The following is a 27,094-nucleotide window of genomic DNA, read 5'->3' on the forward strand; positions in this document are numbered from 1 at the left end:
GCCAAATTCCTCCTGGTTCTGGTTTGGGGCCACAAAATTCCTCCTAAATCCCTCCTGCTCCTGGCTCTGGTTTGGGGCTACCAAATTCCTTATGCTCTTGGTTCTGCTTTGGAGCTATCAGATTCCTCCTGGTTCTGGTTTGGAGCTGCCAAATTCCTCCCAAATTCCTCCTGCACTTGGCTCTGCTTTGGGGCCCCCAAAATCCCTCTAAATTCCTCCTGTTCTTGGCTGTGGTTTGAGGCTGCCAAATTCTTCCTGGTTCTGGCTTGGGGCCACCAAATTCCTCCTAAATTCCTCCTGGTTCTGGCTCTGCTTTGGGGCCACCAAATTCCTCCTAAATTTCTCTTGCTCCTGGCTCTGGTTTGGGGGTCACCAAATTCCTCCTAAATTCCTCCTGCTCTTGGCCCTTGGTTTAAGGAGCAAGAAAACTGTGAGTTTTTCCTGGTGGGTTCCAGGGATTTCAACACCTCTGGGTGCTTCCCTTGGCATGGTTGTGCCGAGCAGAGGGCGAATCCAAACCTGGAGAGTTCCTAAAGAAAATAAAGAATGTTCCGGAGTTCTTACCAACTCCAAAACCATCCTCACCTCCCCAGCACCTCCCTGAGGGGCAGCAGCACCAAAATCCTTTTCCCTTTCGTGTTTCAATGCCCGGTTTGTGTCTCTGCAGGATTTTTTGGGAAGCCAGGAGCGGTGGAGCCCAGCATGGCAGACCAGAAGCGTCTGGCCTTCTCCATCATCCAGTTCCTGCACACCCAGCTCCAGAATGGGAGCATGTCCCCAGATGCTCAGGAGAGTTTGGAAGGTGGGTGGATCTGCCTCTGTCAGGCCAAAATTTGGGAGAATTTCGCCGTTTTTTCCCTGTTTTCTGGCTGGGCTGCTCCCGGTGCTGAACCTCGCTGGAATTTTGGGGTTGATTTTTTCCGTTTGGGATTTATCCAGGGATGCTGGTGGCTTGTGTGGCCTCTGATCTCTGCCAAGAGCAGCTTAGCTGGATGTACCTGGGCTCAGAATCCTCCCTGATCCCTGCTTGGAGACTCGGAGGGTTCATCCAGGCCAAGCTGGGAGCGCTCTGTGGGGTGGGAAATGAGAATTCCCTGACTCCAGGGAAACTTTTTGTGCTCCTGGAGTTGTTTCTCCTCTTTTGCTCCCCAAAATATCATTCCTGAAGGTTTTTCCAGACCTTTTCAAAGGGCAGGGATCTTAAAAGGTCTCCTTAAGGAGATTAAGGTTTAGCCCTGGGTTTGTGGGTTTGTCACAGTGAAAGGAGCGTGGCTGTGGGGTGGGGGGACATTGCTGGGAGTGGGATATTTTGGGATGAAAAATGTGGCAGGAAGGCTCTGGGAGGCTCTGCTTTTCCCTGGGAGCAGCTTCCCAAGCCTGTGGAGGGAGGAGATGGCTCAGGGCTCCCAGAGTGAGGGGAGTGTTTGGGTCTGGAATGATGGGGAAGGATTTTTCCTTGGAATTCTGGGGCATTCCCACATTCCCCAGCTGTGGAAATGCTGCAGCAGCCTCAGCCTGATTCACTTCCAACCCCAGGAATCCTTCAGGGAGTGGGAATTGGGACTGGCTCCATCCAGGATATCTAGAGGGAAGCTTTGCCCAGCTCTGAATTTTTTGCAAAATTTGAAAATACAGCCCAAAAATCCCATCCAGTGTGGGGGAAATATTGGGGTTTTTTCCTGATTTTTTTAAAAGATGAGGGAGAATCCCTCAAGGGATGGGAACTGGATTCATCCAGGATACCCAGAGGGAAGCTTTGCCCACCTCTGAGTTTTGGCAAAATTTGAAAATACAGAACCAAAATCCCATCTGGTGTGGGGGAAATATTGGGATTTTTTCCTGGTTTTTTGAAAGATGAGGGCGAATTCTTCAGGGAATGGGAATTGGGACTGGCTCCATCCAGGACATCCAGAGGGAAGCTTTGCCCACCTCTGAGTTTTGGCAAAATCTGAAAATACAGCCCAAAAATCCCACCTGGTGTGGGGGAAATATTGGGGGTTTTTTTCCCTGTTTTTTTGAGAGATTAGGGAGAGGGATGAATATTTAATAATTAATAATTAATTAATTTTAAAAACTCTCCTTATCCAGTGGCCATCCAGTGCCTGGAAACAGCGTTTGGGGTCTCCATGGAAGACCAAAGCCTGGCTGTGTCCCAGACCCTCCCCGAAATATTTGAAGCCGTGGCAGGGAAGGTGAGTGAGAGCCCTGGGATGTTCCCTTTTCCCTGAATTCTTCTGGATTTTCCAGGAGGCTGCTGCTCCCCTCAGAGAGTGTGGGAGGGGGAAAAATTGGTGGGAATTGTGGGAATGCTCAGCTCAGCTTGTGCCTCTCCTTGGAAGGAGCTGGAACACTCCAGGACGAACTCGGAGCCCGTCACCCCCTCAGAAGATGACGTGGCTGAGGCTGAAAGACTCAAGACTGAAGGTACCAAACCCCTGGAGCTGCTGGATAACGAGGGTTTGGTGCTAATTGGGACCAAATCTCAATTCCCTGGCACCTGGAGTTGGAGGAAAAAAGGGAATCTTTTCTATTTTGTTTTCTATTTTGTTTTGTATTTCTGCCTCTTGCTCTGCTTGGGATGCAGGAATGTGGGGAGGTTTTGCTGTTGGATCTGTGGGATTTTTATTCCAAAAATCCTGTGGGGTGTGGAGCAGAGCATCCATCCTTCCTGCTCTGTGCATGGCTTTTTCCTGGGAAAAATGGGATGGGTGTGGGTGCAGCACCTGGGGTGGTTTTTGGGATTCAGGATCAGGAATGGGAGAATTTCCAGCACAGCCTCACTGCTGGCCCTGCCCCACTCTGACAAACCTCTCCCCTGTGCTATTTCCATGGATCCAGCCCTTTGCTTTGGTTTATCCCAGTTTTTTCCCATCTTTTCCCACCCTCCTTTCAGGAAATGACCAAATGAAGGCAGAAAACTTCGAGGCTGCCGTGTCTTTTTATGGAAAAGCCATCGAGTTAAACCCAGCCAACGCCGTTTATTTCTGCAACAGGTACTGGGCAGCTCCCCCTGCTCCAGAATGCCCAAAAATCCCAATTTTAGAACAATTCTGTGGAGTTTTTTGAGCAGTTTCTTGCTCATTGTGGGATTGTGCCGTGTTTTGGGATCTCTGGGTGGGATGTGGGTGTGGAAATGAACTTTTATCAGGTACTGGAGAGATGAGGGATCCAGGGAATGGGATCTGCTTCCATGCACAGTGGGATGTGCTGGGAATTCAGGGTGGAATGAGGAGCTGGAGGCCCAAAAATCCCATTTTTAAAACGATTCTGTGGCGTTTTTGAACAGTTTCTTGCTCATTGTGGGATTGTGCCGTGTTTTGGTGCCTCCTGGGATCTCTGTGTGGGATGTGGGTGTGCAAATTACCTTTATCAGACCTTTATCAGATGAGAGATGCCATGGAATGGGATCTGCTTCCATGCAGAGTGGGATTTGCTGGGAATTCAGGGTGGAATGAGGAGCTGGAGGCTCCTCGTGGAGAGTTAAGGGAGTTGTGTGTGCAGAATCAGCAGTGGAAGGAGGGAGGTTTTTGTGTTTCTCTGCAATTCTTGGATGAAGGAGATTTTGAACTTTAATTTGATTATACCCAGGTAGGAATGTTTGAAATCTCAGATTGTAGGAATGTTTGAAATCTCAGATTCTATCCAGGTAGGAATGTTTGAAATCTCAGATTGTATCCGGGTAGGAATGTTTGAAATCTCAGATTATATCTGGGTAGGAATGCTTGAAATCTCAGGATTATATCCAGGTGGGAATGTTTGAAATCTCAGATTCTATCAAGGTAGGAATGTTTGAAACCTCAGATTCTATCCGGGTAGGAATGTTTGAAATCTCAGATTATATCTTGGTAGGGATGTTTGAAATCTCAGATTCTATCCGGGTAGGAATGTTTGAAATCTCAGATTACATCTAGATAGGAATGTTTGAAATCTCAGATATATCTGGGTAGGAATGTTTGAAATCTCAGGATTATATCCAGGCAGGAATGTGTGAAATCTCTGGATTATATCTGGGTAGGAATGTTTGGCTCCTCCCTCTGGGCTCCCATCTCCCAATGGGGTGCTGCGGTTCTTATCAGCCATGCAGTGACATTCAACAGCCTCTTATCAGCAGATGTCTGCCCAGTTGTGGAAGAGATAAGGAAAACTGCCCACTGAACAGAAGCCATCTGCCATCCAGATAACAAACAGAATCCAATTTGCTTGGCAATGCGGGAGATTGTGGATTTTTCCCGTTTTTCCAGAGCTGCTGCCTACAGCAAGCTGGGGAATTACGCGGGAGCCGTGCGGGACTGCGAGCGAGCCATCGGCATCGACCCCAGCTACAGCAAAGCCTACGGCAGGATGGGGTGAGCAGCCTCCTCCTGGGGGAATTCCCACCTTTCCTTGGGAGTTCTGCAGCCCTGCACACCCCAGAACAGGGATTTTATCAGTTTGTTACACCATGAAAAATTCCTGCTGTTTCGGCTTTATAGGGTGGAGAAAAACTCACATTTTTCAATTCTGAGAAGGTTGGTGGGGACAACTGGATTTAAAAAGTGCCCAAAAAAAACCCATCTATGACTTTGATTTTTATTTCCACCTTTCCTTGGGGAATTCTGCAGCCCTGCACACCCCAGAACAGGGATTTTATCAGTTTGTTACACCATGAAAAATTCCTGCTGTTTCGGCTTTTTAGGGTGGAGAAAAACTCACATTTTTCAATTCTAAGAAAGTTGGTGGGGACAACAATTGGATAAAACAAGTGATCAAAAAATTAATCTGTGGTTTTGATTTTTATTTTCTTTCCACCATTCCTGCTGGAATTTTCAATTCCCACAGCAAGGATTTTATCAGTTTCTTCCACCGTGAAAAAATTCCTGCAATTTCGGCTTTTTAGGGTGGAGAAAAAATTTCACATTTTTCAGTTTTTAGGAGGTTGGTGAGACAATGGTTGGATAAGACAAGTGACCAAAAAATTCCTCTTAGATTTTTGTTTTCTTTCCACCTTTCCTTGGAAATTCTGCAGCCCTGCACACCCCAGAACAGGGATTTTATCAGTTTGTTACACCATGAAAAATTCCTGCTGTTTCGGCTTTTTAGGGTGGAGAAAAATTCACATTTTTCAATTCTGAGAAGGTTGGTAGGGACAACTGGATTTTAAAAGTGCCAAAAAAAATCCTCTGTGACTTGGATTTTCATTTTCTTTCCACCTTTCCTTGGGAATTCTGCAGCCCTGCAAACCCCAGAATAGGGATTTTATCAGTTTGGTCCACCATGAAAAAATTCCTGCAGTTTCGGATTTTTAGGGTGGAGAAAAATTCAGATTTTTCAATTTTTAGGAGCTTGGTGAGACAATGGTTGAATAAGACAAGTGACCAAAAAAATTCCTCTGTGACTTTGATTTTTTTCATTTTCTTTTCTGCTGGAATTTTGATTTCCTGAAATTTTCTTATTTCTCAATTCTAAGAAAATTGGTGGGGACAACTGGATTTAAAAAGTGCCAAAAAAAACCCCATCTATAACTTTGATTTTTATTTTCTTTCCACCATTCCTGCTGGAATTTTCAATTCCCAGAACAAGGATTTTATCAGTTTGTTCCACCATAAAAAAATTCTGCAGTTTCGGCTTTTTAGGGTGCAGAAAAAATTCACATTTTTCAATTCTGAGAAAGTTGGTGGGGACAACAATTGGATTAAGAAAGGTGACAAAAAACCTTTCTATGACTTTGAATTTTCTTTTTTTTTTCCCAGCTTGGCCCTGTCCAGCTTAAACAAACACACAGAAGCCGTTGTTTACTACAAAAAAGCTCTGGAGTTGGATCCGGACAACGAAACGTACAAATCCAACCTCAAAATAGCTGAACAGAAAATGAAGGAGACTCCCAGTCCAGTAAGTTGTGGAATTTGGGAATTTATTGAGGTTAAAAGAGGGTTTTGCAACAGCAATTTCCACTTTTGTGATGAAATCTCTCCAAAATTCAGCTTTTTTTTTTTTTGTTTTCCTGTAGCACCAAAGGTGTTTTTAGGTGGTTTTTTTTTTTACACAAAGAAATTTTTTTTTTCCAAAAGAATTATGGAGTTTTGGTAGGAATGTCCTTTATGGATCGTTTTGAAGGGGATTTTAATTTTCCAAGGTTTTTTTTTTTCCAGGGTAGAGCTGAGGGAGGGAGGTCACAGAGAGGGTGAGCAGGAATCTCTGGGATTTTCCAGAGGGTTTGGACAGAGCCTCTCGCCCCTGTCAGGGTTTAAATGTTGGGTTTGGGATCCTCCAAAAAAAATGGGGAAGGGTTTTTCCAACAGCTTGGAGAGACAGGACAAGGGGAGTGTTGGGAAGGGTTGGGTGGGAGAATGGGAAAGAATCCTTGGATGGAATTCCCAGAAAAGTTTGGAGTGTCCCAAGGAAAGGTTGGAGAAGCTCCAAGGAGTCGCTTACAGGGGTTCAAGGAACTCCAGGAGAGCTGGAGGGGGATTTGGGACAAGGGATGGAGGGACAGGACACAGGGAATGGGGTTGAAATGGGAAAAGGGAGATTTGAGTGGGATTTTGGGAAAGAATTCCTGGCTGGGAGGGAATGGGATGGAATTCCCAGAGCAGCTGGTGCTGCTCCATCCTTGGGAGTGCCCAAGGGCAGGCTGGGACAGTGGGAGGGGCTGGGAATGGAATCCCTTGATCCCAACCCATTCCTGCTGGGATTCACTGGCTCTGGCAGCTCTGGGAATGGGGAATGAGAAATGAGGAATTGGGAATGGGGTTTGGGAATGGGGGATGAGGATGAGGAATGGTGTTTGGGAATGGGGAATGGGGATGGAGAATGAGAAACGAGGAATTGGGAATGGGGTTTGGGAATGAGGGATGGGGTATGAGGAGTGGGGAATGGGGAATGAGAAGTGAGGGATGGGAGAATGGGGAATGAGGGGTGGGTAATGGGGAATTGGGAATGGAGAATGGGAATGAGGAATTGGGAACAGGGATGGGGAATGAGGAATGGGGTTTTGGAATGGGGAATGGGGTTTGGGAATGGGAAATGGGGAGTGAGCAGTGGGAATGGGGATTGGGGAATGGGAAATGAGAGATGGGAATGGGGAATTGGGAACAGGGATGGGAAATGAGGAATGGGATTTTGGGAATGAGGAATGGGGTTTTGGAGTGGGAATGGGAATGGGGAATGAGCAATGGGAATAGGGAATGAGCAATGGGAATGGAGAATGAGGGATGGGAATGAGGAATGGGGAATGGGGAATTGGGAACAGGGATGGGCAATGAGGAGTGGGGTTTGGAAATAGAAATGGGGAATGAGGAATGGGATTTTGGAATGGGAATGAGGAATGAGCAATGGGAATGGGGAATGAAGGATGGGAATGAGGAATGGGGAATTGGGAACGGGGATGGGGAATGAGGAATGGTGTTTGGGAAATGAGGAATGGGGAATGTGGGATGGGAATGAGGAATGGGAATGGGGAATTGGGAATGGGCAATGGGCAATGACAGCAGCTCTGGTTTCTCTCTTCCAGACCAGCGGCCCCGGAGGGTTCGACTTGGCCGGATTGCTGAACAACCCCGGCTTCATGAGCATGGTGATTGCAGATCCTGGGGTTCCCTGGGGTGGAGCCTCCCTGGGGGCTCCCCTGGGTGGAATTCCCTGGGATGGAGCCCCTCTGGTGTCTCCTCACATGGAATTCTCTGGGATGGAGCCCCTCTGGAAGCTTTCCCCACTCCCTGGGGCTGTGTGGAAGCTGCTGCTGCTCCCTCCTGCTCAGACAGAGCTGGGAATTTCTCCTCAGGCTTTTCCCAGGGCCTGCTCTGCTCTGGGCTTGGCCTTCGCTCTCCTTTTTGCCATTTCCCCCCTTTTCCTGGATTCCCAAGGATTCCCAACCGTTCCCACCTTCCCTTTGGGGTTGATCCCACCCCGTCCCTGCTGCCTCACCCAGGTGTTGTTTTTATTCCCCACAGGCCTCAAACCTCATGAACAACCCCCAAGTACAACAGCTGTGAGTTGGACCCCACTTTTATTTATTCGCTCTTGGAATTCTGGGTTTGTTCCCTCTTGGAATTCTGGGTTTGGCCTTTCCCAGTGGGAGCAGGAGGGAATTTGGGCCAGGAATGTGGAGGGAGGCTCAGAACCAGCCCAGTTCCCTGAGCTTGGGGGGTTTGGGTGCTCTGGGAGATGTTGGGAGAGGGATTGAAATAAAATTATTCCAAGGGGAGATGGATCATGGTCCTGGAATTGGTTCTGCTGCAGCTTTATGGGATTTCAGGAATTTCCCAGCTTGGTTAAAATGGGAATATTCCCATTCCTGGATGGCTGTGAGGAGCAGTTCCCAATATTTGAAGAAAATGGATAAATTCATTCCTGAATCCATTCCTGAGCATCCCTGTGGAGCATGGCAGGAGGGAGAGACCCTCTGGAGCCCCCAAATCCTTGGATTTTGGGATGACACCACTCAGCTCCCTTTGGTTTCTCCCTGTTCCTGGTGCCATTGGGAATTCCCACCTGGATCCAGCTCTGGAGGGAATCCAGGGAGGCAGAGCAGGGCTGGAATTCCATAAATCTGGGAATATCGACATTATTTTAATAATTTTATTTATTGTTCAGCTTAATTAGTTATTTCCAGCCAACCAAAAGCTGCTGCTGGGAATTCTGAGATCCTCAGGATGGGAAGTTGCTCCCAGCAGTCCCCAGGTGATTTTTTGGGATTTTTTCCCAGTTCTGACTCTTTTTTCCCTCCCCAGAATGTCGGGGATGATCTCAGGAGGCCACAACGCCATGGGAGCGACCGGGAGCAGCCCCTCCACCAACGACCTGGCCAGCCTGATCCAGGCGTGAGTGGGGACACCTGGGGACAGGGCTGGGGACACCTGGGGACGGGGCTGGGGCATAGGATTGGGGAACAGGGCTGGGCTGGGACTGGGGACAGAGATGGGGACAGGGCTGGGGCATAGGGTTGGGGACACCTAGGACAGCAGGGGACAGGATTGGGATGGCTGGGGACAGCTGGGGGACAGGGCTGGGGACAGGATTGGGGTACAGGGCTGGGGACAGGGCTGGAGACAGCTGGGGACAAGGCTGGGCCGGGACTGGGGACAGAGATGGGGACAAGGCTGGAGGATAGGATTGGATACAGCTGGGGACAGGGTTGGGGGACAGTTTGGGACAGGACTGGGGACAGGATTGGGGATAGGCTGGGGACAGGGTTGGGGGACAGGACTGGGAACAGCTGAGGACAAGCTGGGAACAGGATTGGGGGCAGCTGGGGACAGGACTGGGGGCGTGACTGGGGACAATCCAGGGGGACGATCCTGGATCCAGGGCTGGGAATGTCCCAGGGTGTTGCCTGTGTCCAGGTATCCCCAATGCCCCTGCTGTCCCCTGTGTGTCCCTGCTGTCCCCTGTGTGTCCCTGCTGTCCCCTGTCTGTCCCCATGTCCTTGCTGTCCCCTGTCTGTCCCTGCTGTCCCTGTGTGTGTCCCTCTGTCCCTGCTGTCCCCTGTGTGTCCCTGTGTGTCCCTGATGTCCCCTGTGTGTGTCCCTGATGTCCCTGTGTGTGTCCCTGCGTGTCCCTGCTGTCCCCTGTGTGTTCCTGTGTGTGTCCCTGCTGTCCCTGTGTGTCCCTGATGTCCCCTGTGTGTGTCCCTGATGTCCCTGTGTGTGTCCCTGCGTGTCCCTGCTGTCCCTGTGTGTCCCTGCTATCCCCTGTGTGTCCCTGTGTGTGTCCCTGATGTCCCCGGTGTGTCCCTGATGTCCCCTGTATCCCCTGCCTGTCCCCGCTGTCCCCTGTGTGTCCCCCATGTCCCTGATGTCCCTGTGTGTGTCCCTGCTGTCCCCTGCGTGTCCCTGCTGTCCCCTGTGTGTTCCTGTGTGTGTCCCTGCTGTCCCTGGTGTGTCCCTGATGTCCCCTGCGTGTCCCCCATGTCCCTGATGTCCCTGTGTGTGTCCCTGCTGTCCCCTGTGTGTCCCTGCTGTCCCCTGCTTGTCCCTGATGTCCCGGTGTGTCCCTGTCCCCAGGGGCCAGCAGTTTGCGCAGCAGATGCAGCAGCAGAACCCCGAGCTCATTGAGCAGCTGCGCAGCCAAATCCGCAGCCGGACCCCGAGCGCCAGCAACGAGGAGCAGCAGGAGTGAGGTGGGGATTGATTATTGGTTATTGGTTATTGATTATTTATTGATTCAGTACAGGAATTGATAACTCAGGAGTGAGGTGGGAATTGATTATTGATTATTGGTTATTGATTATTGATTGATTCCGTACAGGAATTGATAACTCAGGAGTGAGGTGGGGATTGATTATTGATTATTGGTTATTGATTATTGATTGATTCCGTACAGGAATTGATAACTCAGGAGTGAGGTGGGAATTGATTATTGATTATTGGTTATTGATTGATTGGTTATTGATTGAGGACAGGAATTGATAAATCCAGTTCTAATCAGGCAGCAGTGAGGTGGGGCAGGAGCAATCATTGATTATTGATTGATTGATTGATTGATTGATTGAATACAGGAATTGATAACTCGGGAGTGAGGTGGGGCAGGAGCAGGGCCATTGGTTATTGATAGATTATTGATTGATTATTGATTGATTCAGTACAGGAATTGATTACTCCACAGTGAGGTGGGGCAGGATCAGTGCCATTTATTATTGATTGATTATTGATTGATTGATTGATTCAGTACAGGAATTGATAACTCCAGTTTGAGTCAGTCAGGACTGAGCTGGGGCAGGCATCAGTGGCTATTGATCATTGATTGATTGATTCAGTACAGGAATTGATAATGTCAGTTTGAGTAAATCAGGAGTGAAGTGAGGCAGGATCAATCATTGATGATTAATTGATTATTGATTGATTGATTGATTGATTGATTCAATACAGGAATTGGTAACTCCAGTTCTAATCAATTAGGAGCGAGGTGGGGCAGGATCAATCATTGATTATTGATTGACCGGTTGATTCAATACAGGAATTGATCGTGTCAGTTTAAGTCAATAAAGTTTTAAATTTCTGTTCTAAATTCTTGAGAATTTAAATTTAAATGTTTTAAATAAAGTTAAATTACTATTTAGATCCAAATTTAAAATAAATTAAATATGCAAATGGAAAAGAATTAAAAAATTGAATTAAAATTAATTAAGTTAAAATCATTGAAATAATAAAATAATTTTAATTAATTAAAGCAATTTAAATCATTATTTTTATTTGAATTTAAAATAATGAGAAGGAGTTAAAATAAAATAAAATTTAAATAAAATTTTAAATACGTAAAATAATAAAAATTAAATAATAATAAATAAAATGATTATATAAATATATATTATATAATTTTATATGTTAATATATTAGTGTTGTAATTATAATAGTAATAATTAAATAATAATGAAATTCGTATTAAAATTAATCATGAACATAATAATAATAAAATTAATATTAAAAATAAAACAAAAATAAATTGAAAAAAATTGAAAATAAATTAGATTGAAATACAATAAAATAAAGTCAAAATAAATAAGTTAAATTAAAAGAAAATAAATATAAATAAATAATCCAGATGAAACTGATGAAATTCCCTTTTCCCCAGGTGAATTCCCTGTTTTCCCTCTCTCCACAGCCCCTGGAAATTCCAGAATTTGCTTTTCCAGCTGGGAGCCACCTCCGTGTTGCCAATTCTTGACTTGGAAGTGTCCAAGAGGGGGAAAAAACCCAAAACTCCAACGGATAAAAACCACAAAAATTCCCAAATCTTCCCATGCCCTGCATGTCCCTGAGAATTCCCATTTCCCTCCCTTTTTCCCCTTTTTTCCCCTTTTTTTCCCCTTTTTTCCTCTTTTTCAGGTTTATTTTTTGGGGTTTTTTTCCTGGCAGCCCCAGCAGAGCTGAACTCAGAATTCTGTTGGGAAATTCCCAAATCCCTGCAGGATTTGCTGCCTGGGGGGGTTTTATTCCCAATTTTTTTTTGGTTTTTTGGAGCATTTCCAAGTGAATAATTCTCTTTTTTTTGCCCCAATTTTCCCCTCGGGAGCCACTTCCAAGAAGTGTTTGAGTTCCTGCTCATCCCCACCCTGGAATTCCTGGGATTTTCCATCTCTGGAAATGAAGATTTTGCTCCAAATCTGGGATTTTTTGGGAATTTTGCTACGTCCCCCTCTCCAGGATCCACGGGGGAGTCAGGACTGAACCTCCCCCAGGCATTTTTGGGGTTTTTTTCCCAATCCCAAAAAATCCTGGAAAATCCCATTTGAGTGTTCAGCAACTCTGGCAAAAATGGGGATTTCTCCCTTGGAATGTGAGCAGGGAGGGAGTGAAGGTGTTTTTAGTGTGTTTAAAGGAGTTTTTTCTGAATTATTTTGATTTTTTTTTTTTTTTTAATTGCATGTCAATGATCAGCCTGGCTGGGCTGGGGGTGGAATGAATCCAAAATCCCCCTTTGGATCCAAAATCCAGGATTTGGGCAGGGAGAAGCTCCTGGAGCCACCTCAAATCCCAGCTGGGGGAAACCAGAGGGAATTTTTTTAAAAATCCAAAATGGATTTAAATCCAAATTTTGGCTCCTGGGGGATGAGGAGCCCCTCTGGAACGTTGGGGAGACGGAAAAAATCATGGAAAAAAGTGATTTTTTTTGGTCGAGGCTCCGTGGAATTCATGTGGTTCGTGTCACTCGTGAGGAATAAAAACCATTTGGACACTTTGGTTGTTATCCCTGCGTGCTCAGGTGATTTTCCAGAACTTTCTGTGGGCTCTGGGTCTGTTTGGGTGCACATTTTATTCCCATTTTCCCCAATTTTTTTGTCCTTCCCAGCAGGAATTCTCCTCCTGCGTGTTCCTACAGCACAAAAATAAGAAAACTTTTATTTTCCCTCCATTTCTCCTTCCCTAAATTGCTTTTAATTTCTCTCCAGCTGCTTTTTTTGTAGCCCCACCAAAGGAATTTCAGACTGGAAATGAAAATATTCTGGAATTATCCAAAAATGTGGAAACCACGGTGCCATTTTCCTGCTGTTTTCAGCTCATTTTGTGCTGTTTCCTTTCCTTCGCCCTCCTGGCTCTTTCCTGACCCGTTTTTTAAATATTTTTTTGTATTTTTCCTCCTTTCTAAATTGGGATTCTCCAGCCCTGAATTCCAGGTGAGATTTTCCAAGGAATTCCTCCTGCCCTGCCTGGAGCTTTCCCTTGAACTCCATGCTGAACTGCCTGGAGTTTCCCAAAAATCCCTGAGCTGACAGCACCAAAAAAAAAGGAAAATTTATGGATTATTGTGGAATTTTATGGGATTTTCAGGTAGGCTGCAGGTCTCCCTGCAGCACCCACAGCTGCCATTGGTGCGGTTTGATCACAGAGCGGCAGGAGTACGGGGTGTGGGCGTGGCGGACGCTGTTCCAGGGATTGTTTTCCCGTTCCCGGTTCCCGTTTTTTTCCTGATTCCCGGTTTTCCCATTCCCGTTTTTCCCGGTTTTCCGGTAATCCCGGGCCCGGAACCCAGCGCTGCGGGACGCGTTTCCGGCGGAACTCAATCACCGCTTCCCCCGCGTCGTGCTGTAGGCGCGTTGATTGACACCTCTATCGACCAATCACAAATCAGCTTTCCCACCTCAGCCAATGGGAGGCCGCCGTGGGCGGGCGATGCGGGGCGGCCGGGCCGGGAGCGAGCGGGGCCGGCCGTGAGTGGGGGGGGGGGGGCGGTTACCGGGGTAACGGGGCCGAGGGGGTCGTGAGGGGATGGCGGGGCCGCGCCGGGGACCCCGGGGTCACAACGGGGCTGGGAGAACCGGGGCTACGGGGAAGGGGCGGGAGAGCGGGGCTGGGAGGTGTGAGGGGTTGGAGCCCGGCCTTGCTGTGAGGAGCCGGGGATGGGCCCGCTCTGGGTGTGAGGGGTCAGGGTGGGCCCCAAGGTCCTGTGGGGGGAACTGGGGTCCCCTCCTCATGAGGGGCTGGACCCTTTCCCCATCCTGAGGGGCTCCTGTGAGGGGCTGGGGCCGCGCCCCTTCCCCAGACTGAGGGGACGCATTTGCCTGTGAGGGTCTGGAGCTGGGCCCCCTCCCCACCTTGGAGGGTTCAGAGCAGACCCCGAACCCCTCTGAGGGTCTTCCCAGCTGAGCTCTGCCCATATGAGCTGCTCACGACCCTCCTGAAACCTCTCCCCTCATCTCTGCTCCCTTTAGGTGGGCTCAGGGTGGGCTGGGAGGAGCCCCTTCCCCATCACCCCCTTTCTAAAAGTGATAGGACAGTCTCAAAGGGCTTGGAAGGGCCGGTTTTTAACAGAAACATTGGGATTTAGAGGCTCACAAATGAGGAACCCCTTTGTTTCTCCTCCCACAGAGCTCTGCCTGCTTTATAGAATATTTCTCATCGCTTGGATGCTTCATTTTGAGCCAGTGACCCGAGCAGGAGCTGAGCTGGTCCCTTGGTGCAGCAGTTCTGGGGCTGGGGGCACAGCCCAGGTGTGCAGGAGGAGCAGGTGAGGAGTTCCCCAGATATTCCTGGGGCTTCCTTTCCCTCAGGGCTGCTCCAGCCCCATTCAGGGATGCTGGATGTGGGGGCAGGTTTGAGTTAAATATGGGGGGGAAAAGGAAAAAAACCTGAGGTTAAAGGGTTTCTGGGAGGAGCCAGGTGTGTTCCAGAGCTGTGAGCTCTGGAAAAGGAGGATTTTATCCCTTCCCTCCACCCTGGCACGGGCGTGGCTGTGCCTGGGCCCAGATTTTGGGCTTGGCCAGACCTGCAGTGAGTCAGTGTCACCTGATGGGCTCTGAATTCTTCTCCTTGTCCCTTAGAGACAAAGAATTGGGGTGGCAGCAGGTGGGGAATGGCTCCTCCCCACTGCCAGGGGCTGGGATGGGTGAGAGGTTGGGGAGGGGATGGATGGGATTTTGGGGAGAGGATGGGCAGGATTTTGGGAAGGGGATGGATGGGATTTTGGGGAGGGGATGAGTGGGATGTTGTGGAGGGGATAGATGAGAGTTTGGGAACAGGATGGGATGTTGGGAAAGGGAGGGGGATAGATGGGATATTTGGAAGGGGATGGGTGGGAGATTGGGAAGGGGATGGGTGGGATGTTGGGAATTGGGTGGGTGAGAGTTTGGGAATGGGATGGATGGGATTTTTGGAGGGGGATAGATGGAATGTTGGGAAGAAGATAAATGGGATGTTGGGAAGGGAATAAATGGGATTTTGGGAAGGAATTCCTCCCTGGGAGAGTGGGGAGGCCCTGTCAGGAATTTCCCAGTGCCTGCCACATCCCTGGAAGTGTCCCAGGACAGGGCTTGGAGTCCAGCCTGGCCTCAAAGACCTGACCAGGTGACCACAATTCCAGGGCTTTCCATCCAGTTTGAACTTTTCCCTGCCGCTTCCTCCAGCTCATAAAGGAAAAATCTCTGTGTTCTCCCCATCCCCAGGCAGCCTCTCTCCCCGAGGCCCACCCAGGCCGATGTCCCCGCTCTGAGCACACCCAGAGCGTCCCCTCAGGGCCCGGATCCGGGGCAGGATGAGGATCGTGGTGGCCAAGGTGCTGTGCCTGCTGGGCATCTGCGTGCTGGTGCTGGCCGGGGCGCTGCTGCCCGTCCGGCTCATCGAGGCCGACCACGAGAAGGCTCAGCGCTCCCGCCGCCTGCTGGCGCTCTGGAACTCCTTCGGGGGCGGCGTCTTCCTGGCCACGTGCTTCAACGCGCTGCTGCCCGCCGTCAGGGGCAAGGTGAGACCTGGGGGTGTCCTGCCTAAATCTGAGCCTGCAGGGACCCAGCTGTAGGGGCTGTGCCCACTGGAGCAGCTCTGCTGTGCCCAGAAGCTCACCGAGGGGAGCTGTGCCCACCTCCTGCCTTAATCTGAGCCTGCAGGGGCCCAGGGCAAATGGATTTAGGGGGCTCTGCCTGCTGGAGCAGCTCTGCTGTGCCCAGGCCCTCACCAAGGGGAGCTGTGCCCACCTCCTGCTCAGCTGGGAGTGGATTTAGGGGTCTGTGCCCTCTGGAGCAGCTCTGCTGTGCCCAGGAGCTCACTGAGGGGAGCTGTGCCCACCTCGTGTCTCAGTCTGAGCCTGCAGGGACTCAGGTGGGACTGGAGCTGGGGGCCTGTGCCCTCTGGAGCAGCTCTGCTGTGCCCAGGGGCTCACCAAGGGGAATTGTACCCACCTCTTGTCTCAGTCTGAGCCTTCAGGGGCTCAGCTGGGAGGGGATTTAGGGGGCTCTACCCCCTGGAGCAGCTCTGCTGTGCCCAGGAGCTCACCAAGGGGAATTGTACCTGCCTCCTGTCTCAGTCTGAGCCTGCAGGGACTCAGGTGGGAGGGGAATTAGGGGGCTCTACCCACTGGAGCAGCTCTGCTTTGCCCACGAACTCACTGAGGGGAGCTGTGCCCACCTCCTGCCTTAATCTGAGCCTGCAGGGGCCCAGGGCAAATGGATTTAGGGGGCTGTGCCCGCTGGAACAGCTCTGCTGTGCCCAGGGGCTCACCAAGGGGAACTGTGCCCACCTCCAGTCTCAAGCTGAGCCAAGGGAGATGCAGGCTAGAATTAAGGAGGAAGTTTTTCACAGAAAGAGTGGTCAAATAGTGGAATCATCTACCCAGGGAGGTGGTGGAGTCGCCATCCCTGATGTGTTTAAGGGAAGACTGGATGTGGCACTTGGTGCCATGATCTAGTTGAAGTGTTAGAACATGGCTTGGACTCGATGATCTTAAAGATCTCTTCCAACCTAAAATTCTGTGATTCTGTCTCAGTCTGAGCCTGCAGGGGCTCAGGTGGGAGTGGATTTAGGGGGTTGTGCCCACTGGAGCAGCTCTGCTGTGCCCAGGCCCTCACCAAGGGGAGCTGTGCCCACCTCCTGCCTCTCTTCGTGGAGAAAGTGGAGGTTTTTGGGATGCAGAGGAGGCTGTGGGGTGTGAGATCAAACAGCAAGAGATTCACTGTGCCCTGCCAAGGGTGCTGTCCAAGGATGTGGCAGCATTGTGGATTGATGGAGTGATGGATGAACCATCCCTGTGAGAATGGTTCCATTCAGGAGACTAAAGGGATGTGGATCAATGGGAATGTGGGAATGGGTCTGTCCAGAGGGATAAAGGGGTGGATTCACTGTGGATGTGTGGGAATGTAGGAATGGTTTAGGGGATGGATTTATTGTGGATCTGTAGGAATGGTTCTCTCCAGAGGGATAAAGGGGTGAATTCATTGTGGATCTGTGGAATTGTTCCCTCCAGAGGGATAAAGGGGCTGGATTTATTGTGGATTGATAGGAATGGGGAAATGGTTCCCTCCAGAGGGATTAAAGGGTGGATTCACTGTGGATCTGTGGGAATGGTTCTCTCCAGAGGGATAAAGAGGTGGATTCACTGTGGATCTGTGGGAATGGGTCTCTCCAGAGGGATAAAGGGGATGGATTCAGTCTGTCCATGTGGGAATGGTTCTTCCCAGAGGGATAAAGAGATGGATTCACTGTGGGAATGTGGGAATGGTTCTCCCCAAAGGGATAAAGGGATGGATTCTCTGTGGGAATGGTTCTCCCCAGAGGGATGAAGGGATGGATTCACTGTGGGAATGGTTCTCCCCAGAGGGATAAAGGGATGGATTCACTGTGGGAAGGGTTCTCCCCAGAGGGATGAAGGGATGGATTCACTGTGGGAATCGTTCTCCCCAAAGGGATAAAGGGATGGATTCACTGTGGGAAGGGTTCTCCCCAGAGGGATTAAGGGATGGATTCTCTGTGGGAATGGTTCTCCCCAGAGGGATGAAGGGATGGATTCACTGTGGGAATGGTTCTCCCCAGAGGGATTAAGGGCACATCTTTTCCTCCCTTCCAGCTCGATGAGGTGCTCAGGCAGAACAACGTCACCACGGACTACCCGGTGGCCGAGACCATCATGATGGTCGGCTTCTTCCTGTCAGTCTTCGTGGACCAGCTCTTCCTGAGCCTGCAGAAGGAGAAGCCATCCTTCATCGACCTGGAGACCTTCAACGCGGGCTCGGACGCGGGCAGCGACTCGGAGTACGAGAGCCCCTTCATGGCGTCGCCGCGCGGGCGCGCGCCCTACGGCGAGCACGGCCCGCACCCGCACGGCCTGCAGCTCCCCGAGCTGGCACGCTGCGGGCCCCGCCGCCTGCTGGGGCTGGTCTTTGCCCTCTGCACCCACTCCATCTTCGAGGGCTTGGCGCTGGGCCTGCAGGAGGACGGCAGCAGAGTGGTCAGTCTGTTCCTGGGAGTGGCCGTGCACGAAACGCTGGTGGCCGTGGCCTTGGGGATCAGCATGGCCAAGGCGTCGCTGGCGCTGAGGGACGCGGCCAAGCTGGCGGTGGCCGTGTGCCTGATGATCCCGCTGGGCATCGGGGTGGGCATGGGCATCGAGAGCAGCCGCAGCGCCGCGGGCAGCGTCGCCTCCCTGCTGCTGCAGGGCGTCGCCGGCGGCACCTTCCTCTTCGTCACCTTCTTCGAGATCCTGGCCAAGGAGCTGGAGGATAAAAGCCACCGGCTGCTCAAGGTGCTGTGCTTGGTGCTGGGTTACGCCGCGCTGGCCGGGCTGGTGCTCGTGCCGTGGTGAGCCGGGAGCCTCAGGAAGCCGAGGGAGCACAACCTCACCTCTCCCCTCCCACGGCGCCGGGAGGAGCCGCCCCTTTCACCGCTGGAACGGCCCAAGCCGGGCGGAGTTTCCGTGATGACCTGCAGGAGGAGAATCTCTTCCCGTGTGCTCAGAGTGAGGAATATCCCGAGGGATTGTCCCTGCCCGAGGGGCTGCGGGGATTAGCGGACACAAACGTTAAGGATCTGGGTAAATTCTGCTCCCAAGAGCTCCTCGAATGTGTGTGTGCCTCCCTCCTTCCCCTCGGCCACGCCCCGGAGGCTCCGAGGAGGTGAGGAACAAACAGGAGTGGAGGCAGAGCAGGTGGGAGCAGGGATTGCCAGGCTGCACTAAGCTGCTTTCGCTGGCTTAGTTGGGAGTAAAACCTGGTTGTAAGAGCTGCCAAAAATAACATCCCTGTGGGGCTCTGGCCTTCCAGGCCCTGCTGCCTCCACACAGCTTCCAATGCTCCACCTGGGGTTTGGGGAGCTCAGCTTTCCCAGGGATTCATGGAAGAAATGAGGCCAGGCCCCTCTACCCTGCTTCCTTCTCAATGTTGTACCCATAGGCTGAGCATTCCCTAAGGAAAACTTCTGAAAATCAGATCATGAATCCCAGGATGGTTTGAGTTGGGGAGGACCTTAAAGCCTGTCCAGTGCCATGGGCAGGGACACCTTCCACTGTGCCAGGGTGCTCCAAGCCCTGTCCAGCCTGGCCTTGGACACTTCCAGGGATGCAGCAGATCCTCACCTTATCCAGAGCCTGGAATCCGTGAGCTTGCAGGAATCGGGCAGTAACAATTCCCAGCACTGATATTTTGGGGCAAACTCTTTGTGTTTTCAGTGCTCTGCAGTCAGGGGGGCTGAGCTGCTCCCATCAGGGGCTGCTCCAAGGCTTTTCCAGGTTTCCAAAGGAATGGAATGATGCTGAGAGGCACGAGGAGCCCCTGGGAAGCTCCTGATCCTGCTGGATTTGCCTTTGGGAGCAAGGATCTGGGATCAGAGGCTGGAGCTGGGACTGTGCTCCCCCCGAGCTGTGAAACACAGCCTGGCTGTGTTTTGGGGCAAACTCTCTGTGTTTTCAGTGCTCTGCAATCAGGGGGGCTGAGCTGCTCCCATCAGGGGCTGCTCCAAGGCTTTTCCAGGTTTCCAAAGGAATGGAATCAAAGGGGTGATGATTGGAGATGATGCTGAGAGACACGAGCAGCCCCTGGGAAGCTCCTGATCCCGCTGGATTTGCCTTTGGGAGCGAGGAGCTGGGATCAGAGAGGCTGGAGCTGGGAATGTGCTCCCCCCCAGCTGTGAAACACAGCCTGGCTCAGGCAGGGGCTGCATTTCAATTACCCGGAGCTTTGGCTCCTGCAGCAGCCGGGCCGGGCCCTGGGAGCGCTGATGGGATTGTGGGGATGGCGCAGCGCCGGCAGCGGGAAGGAGGTGCGGAGCCTCCGCGGTGGCCCAGCTGCAGCATATGGAGGCAGCTGAGCATCATCTGACAGATCCTGGGGCTCGTTAGTTTAATTGCTGCAACATCCCCGAGTCAATTAATCTTCCTTTGAAAACCTGGAGTGGAAAGGGGAGGGGGTGGAGGGAGGTTATTTTGGGCCTGGCATGACACAAAGCAGCAGGATGAGAGGAGAACGTGATTTGCCTCGGCGTGGTGAAGCCTCGGGGCTGTTTCACCTCTCTCCTAGGGGGGAGGTGACACGGTGCTGAGTGTCCCCTGTTGGGCTGTCACCTCCGTTTCACACCCTCCTCCCGCTGCGGTTTGGGATGGGGGGCTGTGAAGTGCCAGGGGGTGCTGAGCTCCCCCATCCTCATCCCGCTGCCCTGGGGGGGTTCATCCACAGGGTGGAGGAGGAGGAGGCCCTGCTGCTCCCAATAAATTCCCTGCCCTTCTCCCCTCGCTGTCACTCGCTTTTTTTGATGTCCCCCATGGCTGCTCCGCGTCCGGCTCACGCGGCATCCACACGTGCCCGGCTCCAGCGTGGGCTGAGCCCCCTCCCCGCGCATCCATGAGCCCCCCAGAGCCCCGCTGAGCCCGGGGGCGGGGGCCAGGACCCCCCAAGCACCCCCCGCTCGGCAGCGCCGTGATTCAGCCCTGCGTGAGCGGCCGCCCCGTTGCGTCAGGCCTGGCGGGGAGCTGCGGCTCAATGGAACGAGGAGGAGCCGCAGGAAAATGATCAAGGGGAGCTCATTCATTCCCTCTAACGAGGAGGATCCGGCCGGCTCCGAGCGCGCCGGGGGGGCTGAGGCTGCCACCACCCCCCCGGCATTGTCACCTCGCAGGGCGGGGCGGGCCGATGTCCCCGTGCCCCCTCCCGTGCCCTCCCCGTTCCCGTGGGGACGCGGTGCCAACGCGTGGGTGCCACCGTGGCCCGGTGCCCGCTGGCTGCTATTAATAGAGGCTGCGGATTTTAATTGCTGCCACTCAGGAGTGGGGCGGGGGGGAGGCAGGAGCAGACCCCGGCTGTGACAGGGACCCCGGAGCCATCGGTCACCTCCAGTGGTGTGACACAGAGCTGGGGATGGTCACCCTGGGGCTCTTCTGGTCCCGTTCAGGCACTGGGGGAGGGCTCAGCCACTGCTTGAGTGTCCCACAGCCCCGCCAGGACCCCCAGTGTGTCCCCTTAAGGGTTTTGGGGCTCTGCCATGAGCAGGTGACACCAGTGTGTGACAAAGGCCCTGCGGTGTGTGCACAAGCTCCCAGCCCTGTGCTGGGGTGGCACCATGGCCTCTGTGTCCCCAAAGCCCAGCATGGCCGCCCAGGCCACCCCCAACTGCCAGTGGGGCTCACAGCACCCTGTGCCACCTGTGCCCTGCCTGGCTGGGACGTTGGTGTCCGTCTGTCCTGTCCCTCTGTCCCATGTTACCACCTGTGGGGCTTTGTCCCCATCCACGGGTCCCTTGACTGTCCCTCCTCATGTGGATTCAGTCCCCACCTGTGCAGGTGTCCGTGTGGGGTCCCTGTCTGTGTGTCCGTGTCCGTGTGTCCCCATCCTGTGTCTCCATGCCTGGCTGTCCACTCTCACTCCTACATGTCCCCATCTCTCTCTCCCTGTCCCCATCCCCGCATGTCCCCATTCGTGTGACCCTATTTGAGTCTCTTCTCCGTGTGTCCCCATCCCGTTCCTGTCTGTCTGTCTGTCCCTGTGTTTCCATCCCGTGGATCCCCATCGCTGCCCGTGTGCATCCCTGTCCGTGTGTCCCCATCCCTGTCCGTGTGTCCCCCTCCCGCCGCTGCCGGGTCCCGGAGCCGCTCGGGGCCGGGCCCGGGGGTCCGGGGCCCCGGGCGGGGCGGGCGCGGCGGGCGGGGCCGGCGGCGGGGCGGGATCGGCTCTGCGGCGGCCGCACCGCACCGAGCCGAGCCGAGGCGAGCCGAGCCCGCCCAGCCGAGCCGGCCCCGCCGCAGCGGCCGCAGCCCCGCCGAGCCCCGCCGAGCCCCGCCGCACCGAGCCGCGCCGGGCGGAGCGGAGCCGCCGCGCCGGGGCCGCCCCGGGCCGGGCCATGCGCTGAGGCCGCCGCGCCGCCCGCAGCCAAGGGCGGATCCCGGGCAGGACACGGTGAGGCGGCGGGCACCGCAATGCGACCGGCGCGGCGGGGGCCGGGGGAGCGCGGCCGGAGCGGGGAGCGGGGGTGCTGCCGGCAGGGGCGGGGGGACCCGCGAGCCTGCCCCGCCATCTGTCCGTGCCCTCCTGCTGCCGCTGCAGCTCCATCCTGAGCGGGATGCTCGTCCCTCCCGCCCCTTCTCCCGCTCCTCCATCTCCATCCTGCCCCTCCATCCTGCCCCTTCTGCCTCTCCGTCTGTGTCCTGCTCTTCCTCTGCCGCTCCATCTCCATCCTGAGCGGGATGCTCGTCCCTCCTGCTCCTCCGACCTCCATCCAGCCCCTTCTCCTGCCCCTTCATCCCTCCATCCTGCCCTTCCCTGCCTCTCCATCTTCACCCTGCCCTTCCCCTGCTCCCTCACCCCTGCCCTGCCCTCCGTCCTGACCCCCGGGTCCCCACCAGTGTCACCCCCGGTGCAGGATCGGCCCCGGGTGGTCCCTGCCCACGAGCAAAGGGGGGGCCGTGCTCCGGACCCTCGGGCACCAGGGACTGTTGGGGTTGGGGTGCTGCTGGGCACAGGCCGTGGGGTCACCCCAAAGATCCCCCCGGTTCCGTGGGGGTCTGTCCAACCCAGCCCCTTGGCTGCGAGTTTGGGGGCACTTTTGGCTGTGCCATGGACAGGTGGGATGGACAGGTGGAACAAGTGGGATGGGACAGGTGGGACAGGCAGGTGACACAGGTGGGATGGGAGCGGTGGGACAGGGTGGGAGCATTGCCAGCCCTGGCCGAGGTTGGACGTTCCCACGCGCCAGCTCAGCCCCGGCCCCCGCTGCAGCCCCAGCCCCCAGCGCTGGTGATGCTCCCAGCGTGGTGGGATCCGAGGAGCCCACGGTGGGATGAGCTCCTGGGCTCCTCCAGCTGCCAGCCTCGCCTGCCTCTGGTGTCTGGGGACATGCCCAGGGTTTGGGGCTGCTTTGTGGGGTCCAGACCCCCCAGTGCTCTGGGATGAGGATGGGGTGACCGTGGGAAGGGGCTGCTTCCCCCAGAGATGCTCAGGGATGCAGGAGCTGCTGTACGGGGGTGTCTGGGGCACTTTGCTGTCCCCCTTACCTGAGCTGGGGTGGCAGGAGTGGAGCTGACTGGGGACAGTCCTTAAGCAGTGCTCAGCCCCCTTCCCTCCCCTCCTTCCCACTCATCCTGTGACCGGGCACCTTTGGAAACCCTGTCCCGTGGTGGGTTTAATGTCCCCAAAGCTCTGTGAGGGTCCCACACACCTTGGGGACCCTCGTGGGATGGAGCTGGTGCTGCCACCCCTGCGCTGCACTGGGGGCACCAGAGCAGGGCCCTGCACACACGACCCTTTGTGCCACCTCATTTCACATCACTGGGGGGCACTGGGGACCTTGCCCAGGTCCAGGTGTCCCCTGTGGGTGGGCACTGAGGTTTGGCAGCATGAGGGGGGCTCTGACCCATTACCCACCACCTGCAGCCCACGGCTGTGCCACGCTCCTTTCCTGCACTCCCCAACGCATCCCTGGGGTGGGAGCAGAGCAGAGGGATGGCACGGCATGGGACAGGGTGACAGGGAGTGACAGGACACCAACAGCACAACCTGCGTGTGAAAGGGCAGCTCTGTCCCTGGTCAGAGAGCCCAGCTGGGTGCTCCAGGTGCCACCGTGACCTCACTGGGCCATTTGCTGCCCTGCAGAGCTGCTCCCACTGCCCAGGCAGGCTGAGGGGGGGGTCCCTGCCCAGCGAGCCCCCCCGGCAGCCTGGGCAGCAGCTGCGGTGCCGGTGGCCGCGCTCGGCCATATGGCCACGGCGGGCGGCCGGTAAAAATAGCCAAGGCGGCCTCACCCCTCCCCAGCCGGCAAGGGCGACCCAAGGGCAGCGAGCCCAGCTCCCGGCCGGGGCTGCATCTCGGGGGGGCCACGCCTGGAGTTGGGGGGTGACGCCTCGCTGTGCCCCCGCAGCCACCGCCGGGCCAAGATGCCGGAGCAGAGCAACGATTACCGCGTGGTGGTGTTCGGAGCCGGCGGCGTGGGCAAGAGCTCGCTGGTGCTGCGCTTCGTCAAGGGGACCTTCCGCGACACCTACATCCCCACCATCGAGGACACCTACCGGCAGGTGATCAGCTGCGACAAGAGCGTGTGCACGCTGCAGATCACCGACACCACCGGCAGCCACCAGTTCCCGGCCATGCAGCGCCTGTCCATCTCCAAGGGCCATGCCTTCATCCTGGTCTTCTCGGTCACCAGCAAGCAGTCGCTGGAGGAGCTGAAGCCCATCTACCAGCAGATCGTGCAGATCAAGGGCAGCGTGGAGAGCATCCCCATCATGCTGGTGGGCAACAAGTGCGACGAGACGCAGCGCGAGGTGGAGAGCAGGGAGGGGGAGGCCATGGCCAAGGAGTGGAAATGCGCCTTCATGGAGACCTCGGCCAAGATGAACTACAACGTCAAGGAGCTCTTCCAGGAGCTGCTGAACCTGGAGAAGAGGAGGAACGTCAGCCTCACCATCGACGGGAAGCGCTCCAGCAAGCAGAAGAGGACAGACAAAATCAAGGGGAAGTGCAGCATCATGTAGAGCCCCGGACTGGCCCGCGCCCCCTCCCCACTCCGGATACCCCCTCCCCTTCCCTCCTCCCGCCCACGGCTGGACGTGGCAGTGGCATCGCAGCGGGACCGTCCCCTCGTCCTCCGTGTGCCATCACTGTGACTGTGCGGGGCCGCCGGGGGTGAAGACGGGGCCGAGGTGAGGGACACGCGGCCACCTCCCCTTCCCCCGGGCACGGCGGCACCGGGGACACCCGGACCACCCCCCCCGCACTCAGCACAACCGGAGCCACCGGGCCCGGCCCCCGTCGGTCCTCGCGGGAGGGAAGGACGGTGCCACGCGGGGATGGCGGTGTCACCCTTTGGGGACAGTCCCGCGCGTCCCCCGTCCCCACGCCATAGCGCTCTGCTCCTGCGGGCAGAGACCCGGGGCGGGGGCAGCCCCTGCGCGGCGCCCGTGTCCCCCTGCCCGGTGTCCCCCTGCCCCATCCTGGTGCCATGACCCCCTCCCCAAACCCCCATCCCCGTCCTGGTGCCACAGCCCCCTCTGCCACCGCAGCCCCCCAGCCTGACACCGTGGTCCTCTTGCCCCCCAGGCCCATCGTGGTGCCCCCCGTGTCCCCGCCACCCCCGAGCCGGGGCCGCAGCCGGAGCCGCCAGCCCAAGCACAAAGCATCGGGTCCGAGGGAGGTCCTGACCCAGCACAATCCTGGCGAGCTCCGGCGGGAGAGCCCCGGCCCCGCAGCCGGCCGGGCCCCCCGCTGCCCCCGCTCCCCCTCGGTGCCACCCCGTCCTCAGAGTCCCCCCACGGGGACCCCCGGCACCCTCCAGCTCTGGCTCAGCCCCGCTTGTCCCCCCCCGGCCGGAGCGGGGTCCCCGCGCTGTCACCAGCCCCTCGTCCCCTCGAGGTTTGTCCCCTCGCTCCGGCCCCGCTCCTTTCCCGCCGCCGCCACCGGGATGTCCCCGCGGGGGTGTCCCCAAGGGAGTGTCCCCGGACAGGCCGAGCCCCCCCCAGCTCCCCGCACCCCCCCGGCTTTTTACACGAGGATCCGAGCGCCCAGGGGACAAGGTGACGATGTAGCCTTTATTCTAGAAATAGTCTTCCTTCAATAAAGAGACGAGAAACGCTCCCGCGTCCCCCGGAGCCGCCCCCGGCCGGGGCGGGAGCCACGGGGGGAGCACGGGAAGGGGGCGAGGTGAGTGTGACGGTGAGTGTGTGATGTGTGTGTGTGCACACCTTGGGGACAGCCACAGACACGCGTGTGCAGGTGTGGGGCACGTTGGTGTGTGTGCAGGGCTGTGGGCATGTGTGACATATGTGACATTTGTGTGTGCGGGGCACAAATGTGACATGTGTGCACAGGTCTGTGTGTGACACAAATGTGATGTGTGTGACACAAATGTGACGTGTACACAGATGTGTGTGAGTGTGACACAAATGTGATGGTGGGCACAGGTGTGTGTTGGGGGCACAAATGTGACATGTGTGCACACCTCTGTGTGTGACACAAATGTGATGTGTGTAACACAAATGTGACAGTAAAGCACAGGTGTGTATGGGGCACAAATGTGACAGTGGGCACACCTCTATGTGTGACACAAATGTGATGTATGCACAGCTCTGTGTATGTGACACAAATGTGATGTGTGTGACACAAATGTGACAGTGTGCACACCTCTGGCTGTGTAACACGAGTGTGACGTGTGGGCACAGCTCTCTGTGTGTGTGACACGAATGTGACAGTGGGCACAGGTGTGTGTGTGTGTGACACGAATGTGACGTTTGTGCGCACCTCTCTATGTGTGACACGAATGTGGCACGTGTTCCGTGCGTGTGACACGCGCGTGCCCCGTGCCCCGCTCGTGCCGCGCGTGCCCGCCTGTGACGTGCGTGCGACACGTGTGACGCGCGCGCGCTCCCGCGTGTCGCTGTCCCCGCCCGTGCCCGCGGGAAGGGGAGGGGGGGGCGAGGGGGGGGGGCGGGAGCGCGGCGCGTGCGTCATCACGCCCGTCGCCATGGAAACCAGCGCTGCTCCCCGGGCGCGGGAGCCGCGTGGGCTCCGGGAGCGGGAACGGGGAGGGGGGAACGGGGGGGAACGGGGGGAACGGGGAGGGAACGGGGGGGAACAGAGGGGAACGGGGCTGCCGCGGGCACCGGGGAACGGGCAAGGGCACGGATCCGTGGGGATGGGCAGGGATCCGTGGGGATGGGCACGGATCTGTGGGGATGGCACTGATCTGTGGGGATGGGTACGGATCTGTGGGGATGGCACTGATCTGTGGGGATGGAGCGGATCTGTGGGGTGAGCATGGATCTGTGGGGTGGGCATGGATCTGTGGGATGGGCACGGATCGCTTGGGATGGGTACGGGTCCGTGGGGATGGGCACGGATCAGTGGGGACGGTGATGGTTCCATAGGGATGGTGGCGGATCCATAGGGATGGTGACAGTTCCATAGGGATGGTCATGGATCCATAGGGATGGGTGGTGATGGATC

The 27,094-nt window shown here is 55.2% G+C and overlaps 3 protein-coding genes across 4 annotated transcripts; all 3 read left to right on the forward strand.

Annotated features, from left to right (window-relative positions):
* The first annotated feature begins 667 nt into the window (after positions 1 to 667).
* SGTA (small glutamine rich tetratricopeptide repeat co-chaperone alpha) lies at positions 668 to 12,655 on the forward strand. Its single transcript, XM_054291035.1, has 11 exons — positions 668 to 802; positions 2,089 to 2,192; positions 2,340 to 2,424; positions 2,894 to 2,993; positions 4,242 to 4,346; positions 5,730 to 5,868; positions 7,490 to 7,552; positions 7,929 to 7,966; positions 8,709 to 8,798; positions 9,981 to 10,096; positions 11,578 to 12,655. Exons 1-10 carry the CDS (start codon positions 703 to 705, stop codon positions 10,093 to 10,095), a joined length of 939 nt encoding a protein of 312 aa, XP_054147010.1. The 5' UTR covers positions 668 to 702; the 3' UTR covers position 10,096; positions 11,578 to 12,655.
* Positions 12,656 to 13,575: 920 nt separating this feature from the next.
* SLC39A3 (solute carrier family 39 member 3) lies at positions 13,576 to 19,414 on the forward strand. 2 transcript variants are annotated; one of them, XM_054290997.1, is made up of 4 exons: positions 13,576 to 13,624; positions 14,283 to 14,421; positions 15,317 to 15,651; positions 17,746 to 19,414. In XM_054290997.1, exons 3-4 carry the CDS (start codon positions 15,445 to 15,447, stop codon positions 18,478 to 18,480), a joined length of 942 nt encoding a protein of 313 aa, XP_054146972.1. In that variant the 5' UTR covers positions 13,576 to 13,624; positions 14,283 to 14,421; positions 15,317 to 15,444; the 3' UTR covers positions 18,481 to 19,414. The 2 variants fall into 2 exon arrangements, with proteins under 2 accessions (XP_054146972.1, XP_054146971.1); XM_054290996.1 differs by lacking the exon at positions 13,576 to 13,624 and having other exon boundaries at positions 13,975 to 14,421.
* A 2,565-nt stretch (positions 19,415 to 21,979) lies between these two features.
* Positions 21,980 to 25,724, forward strand: DIRAS1 (DIRAS family GTPase 1). Its single transcript, XM_054290975.1, has 2 exons — positions 21,980 to 22,057; positions 24,015 to 25,724. Exon 2 carries the CDS (start codon positions 24,031 to 24,033, stop codon positions 24,625 to 24,627), a length of 597 nt encoding a protein of 198 aa, XP_054146950.1. The 5' UTR covers positions 21,980 to 22,057; positions 24,015 to 24,030; the 3' UTR covers positions 24,628 to 25,724.
* The last annotated feature ends 1,370 nt before the right edge of the window (positions 25,725 to 27,094 follow it).

The sequence above is a fragment of the Melozone crissalis genome, unplaced genomic scaffold (genome assembly GCF_028551555.1).
Source record: "Melozone crissalis strain CALT ecotype California unplaced genomic scaffold, PUWL_Pcris_2 ptg000088l_1, whole genome shotgun sequence".
NCBI classification, from domain to species: domain Eukaryota; kingdom Metazoa; phylum Chordata; class Aves; order Passeriformes; family Passerellidae; genus Melozone; species Melozone crissalis.

Coding starts and splice junctions, on each gene's coding strand:
- SGTA (XM_054291035.1), top strand. CDS start 703: ATGGCAGACCAGAAGCGTCTGGCCTTCTCCATCATCCAGTTCCTGCAC. Junction 5,869..7,489: donor TGAAGGAGACTCCCAGTCCA/GTAAGTTGTGGA, acceptor TCTCTCTTCCAG/ACCAGCGGCCCCGGAGGGTT. Junction 7,553..7,928: donor ACCCCGGCTTCATGAGCATG/GTGATTGCAGAT, acceptor TATTCCCCACAG/GCCTCAAACCTCATGAACAA.
- SLC39A3 (XM_054290997.1), top strand. CDS start 15,445: ATGAGGATCGTGGTGGCCAAGGTGCTGTGCCTGCTGGGCATCTGCGTG. Junction 15,652..17,745: donor TGCCCGCCGTCAGGGGCAAG/GTGAGACCTGGG, acceptor CCTCCCTTCCAG/CTCGATGAGGTGCTCAGGCA.
- DIRAS1 (XM_054290975.1), top strand. CDS start 24,031: ATGCCGGAGCAGAGCAACGATTACCGCGTGGTGGTGTTCGGAGCCGGC.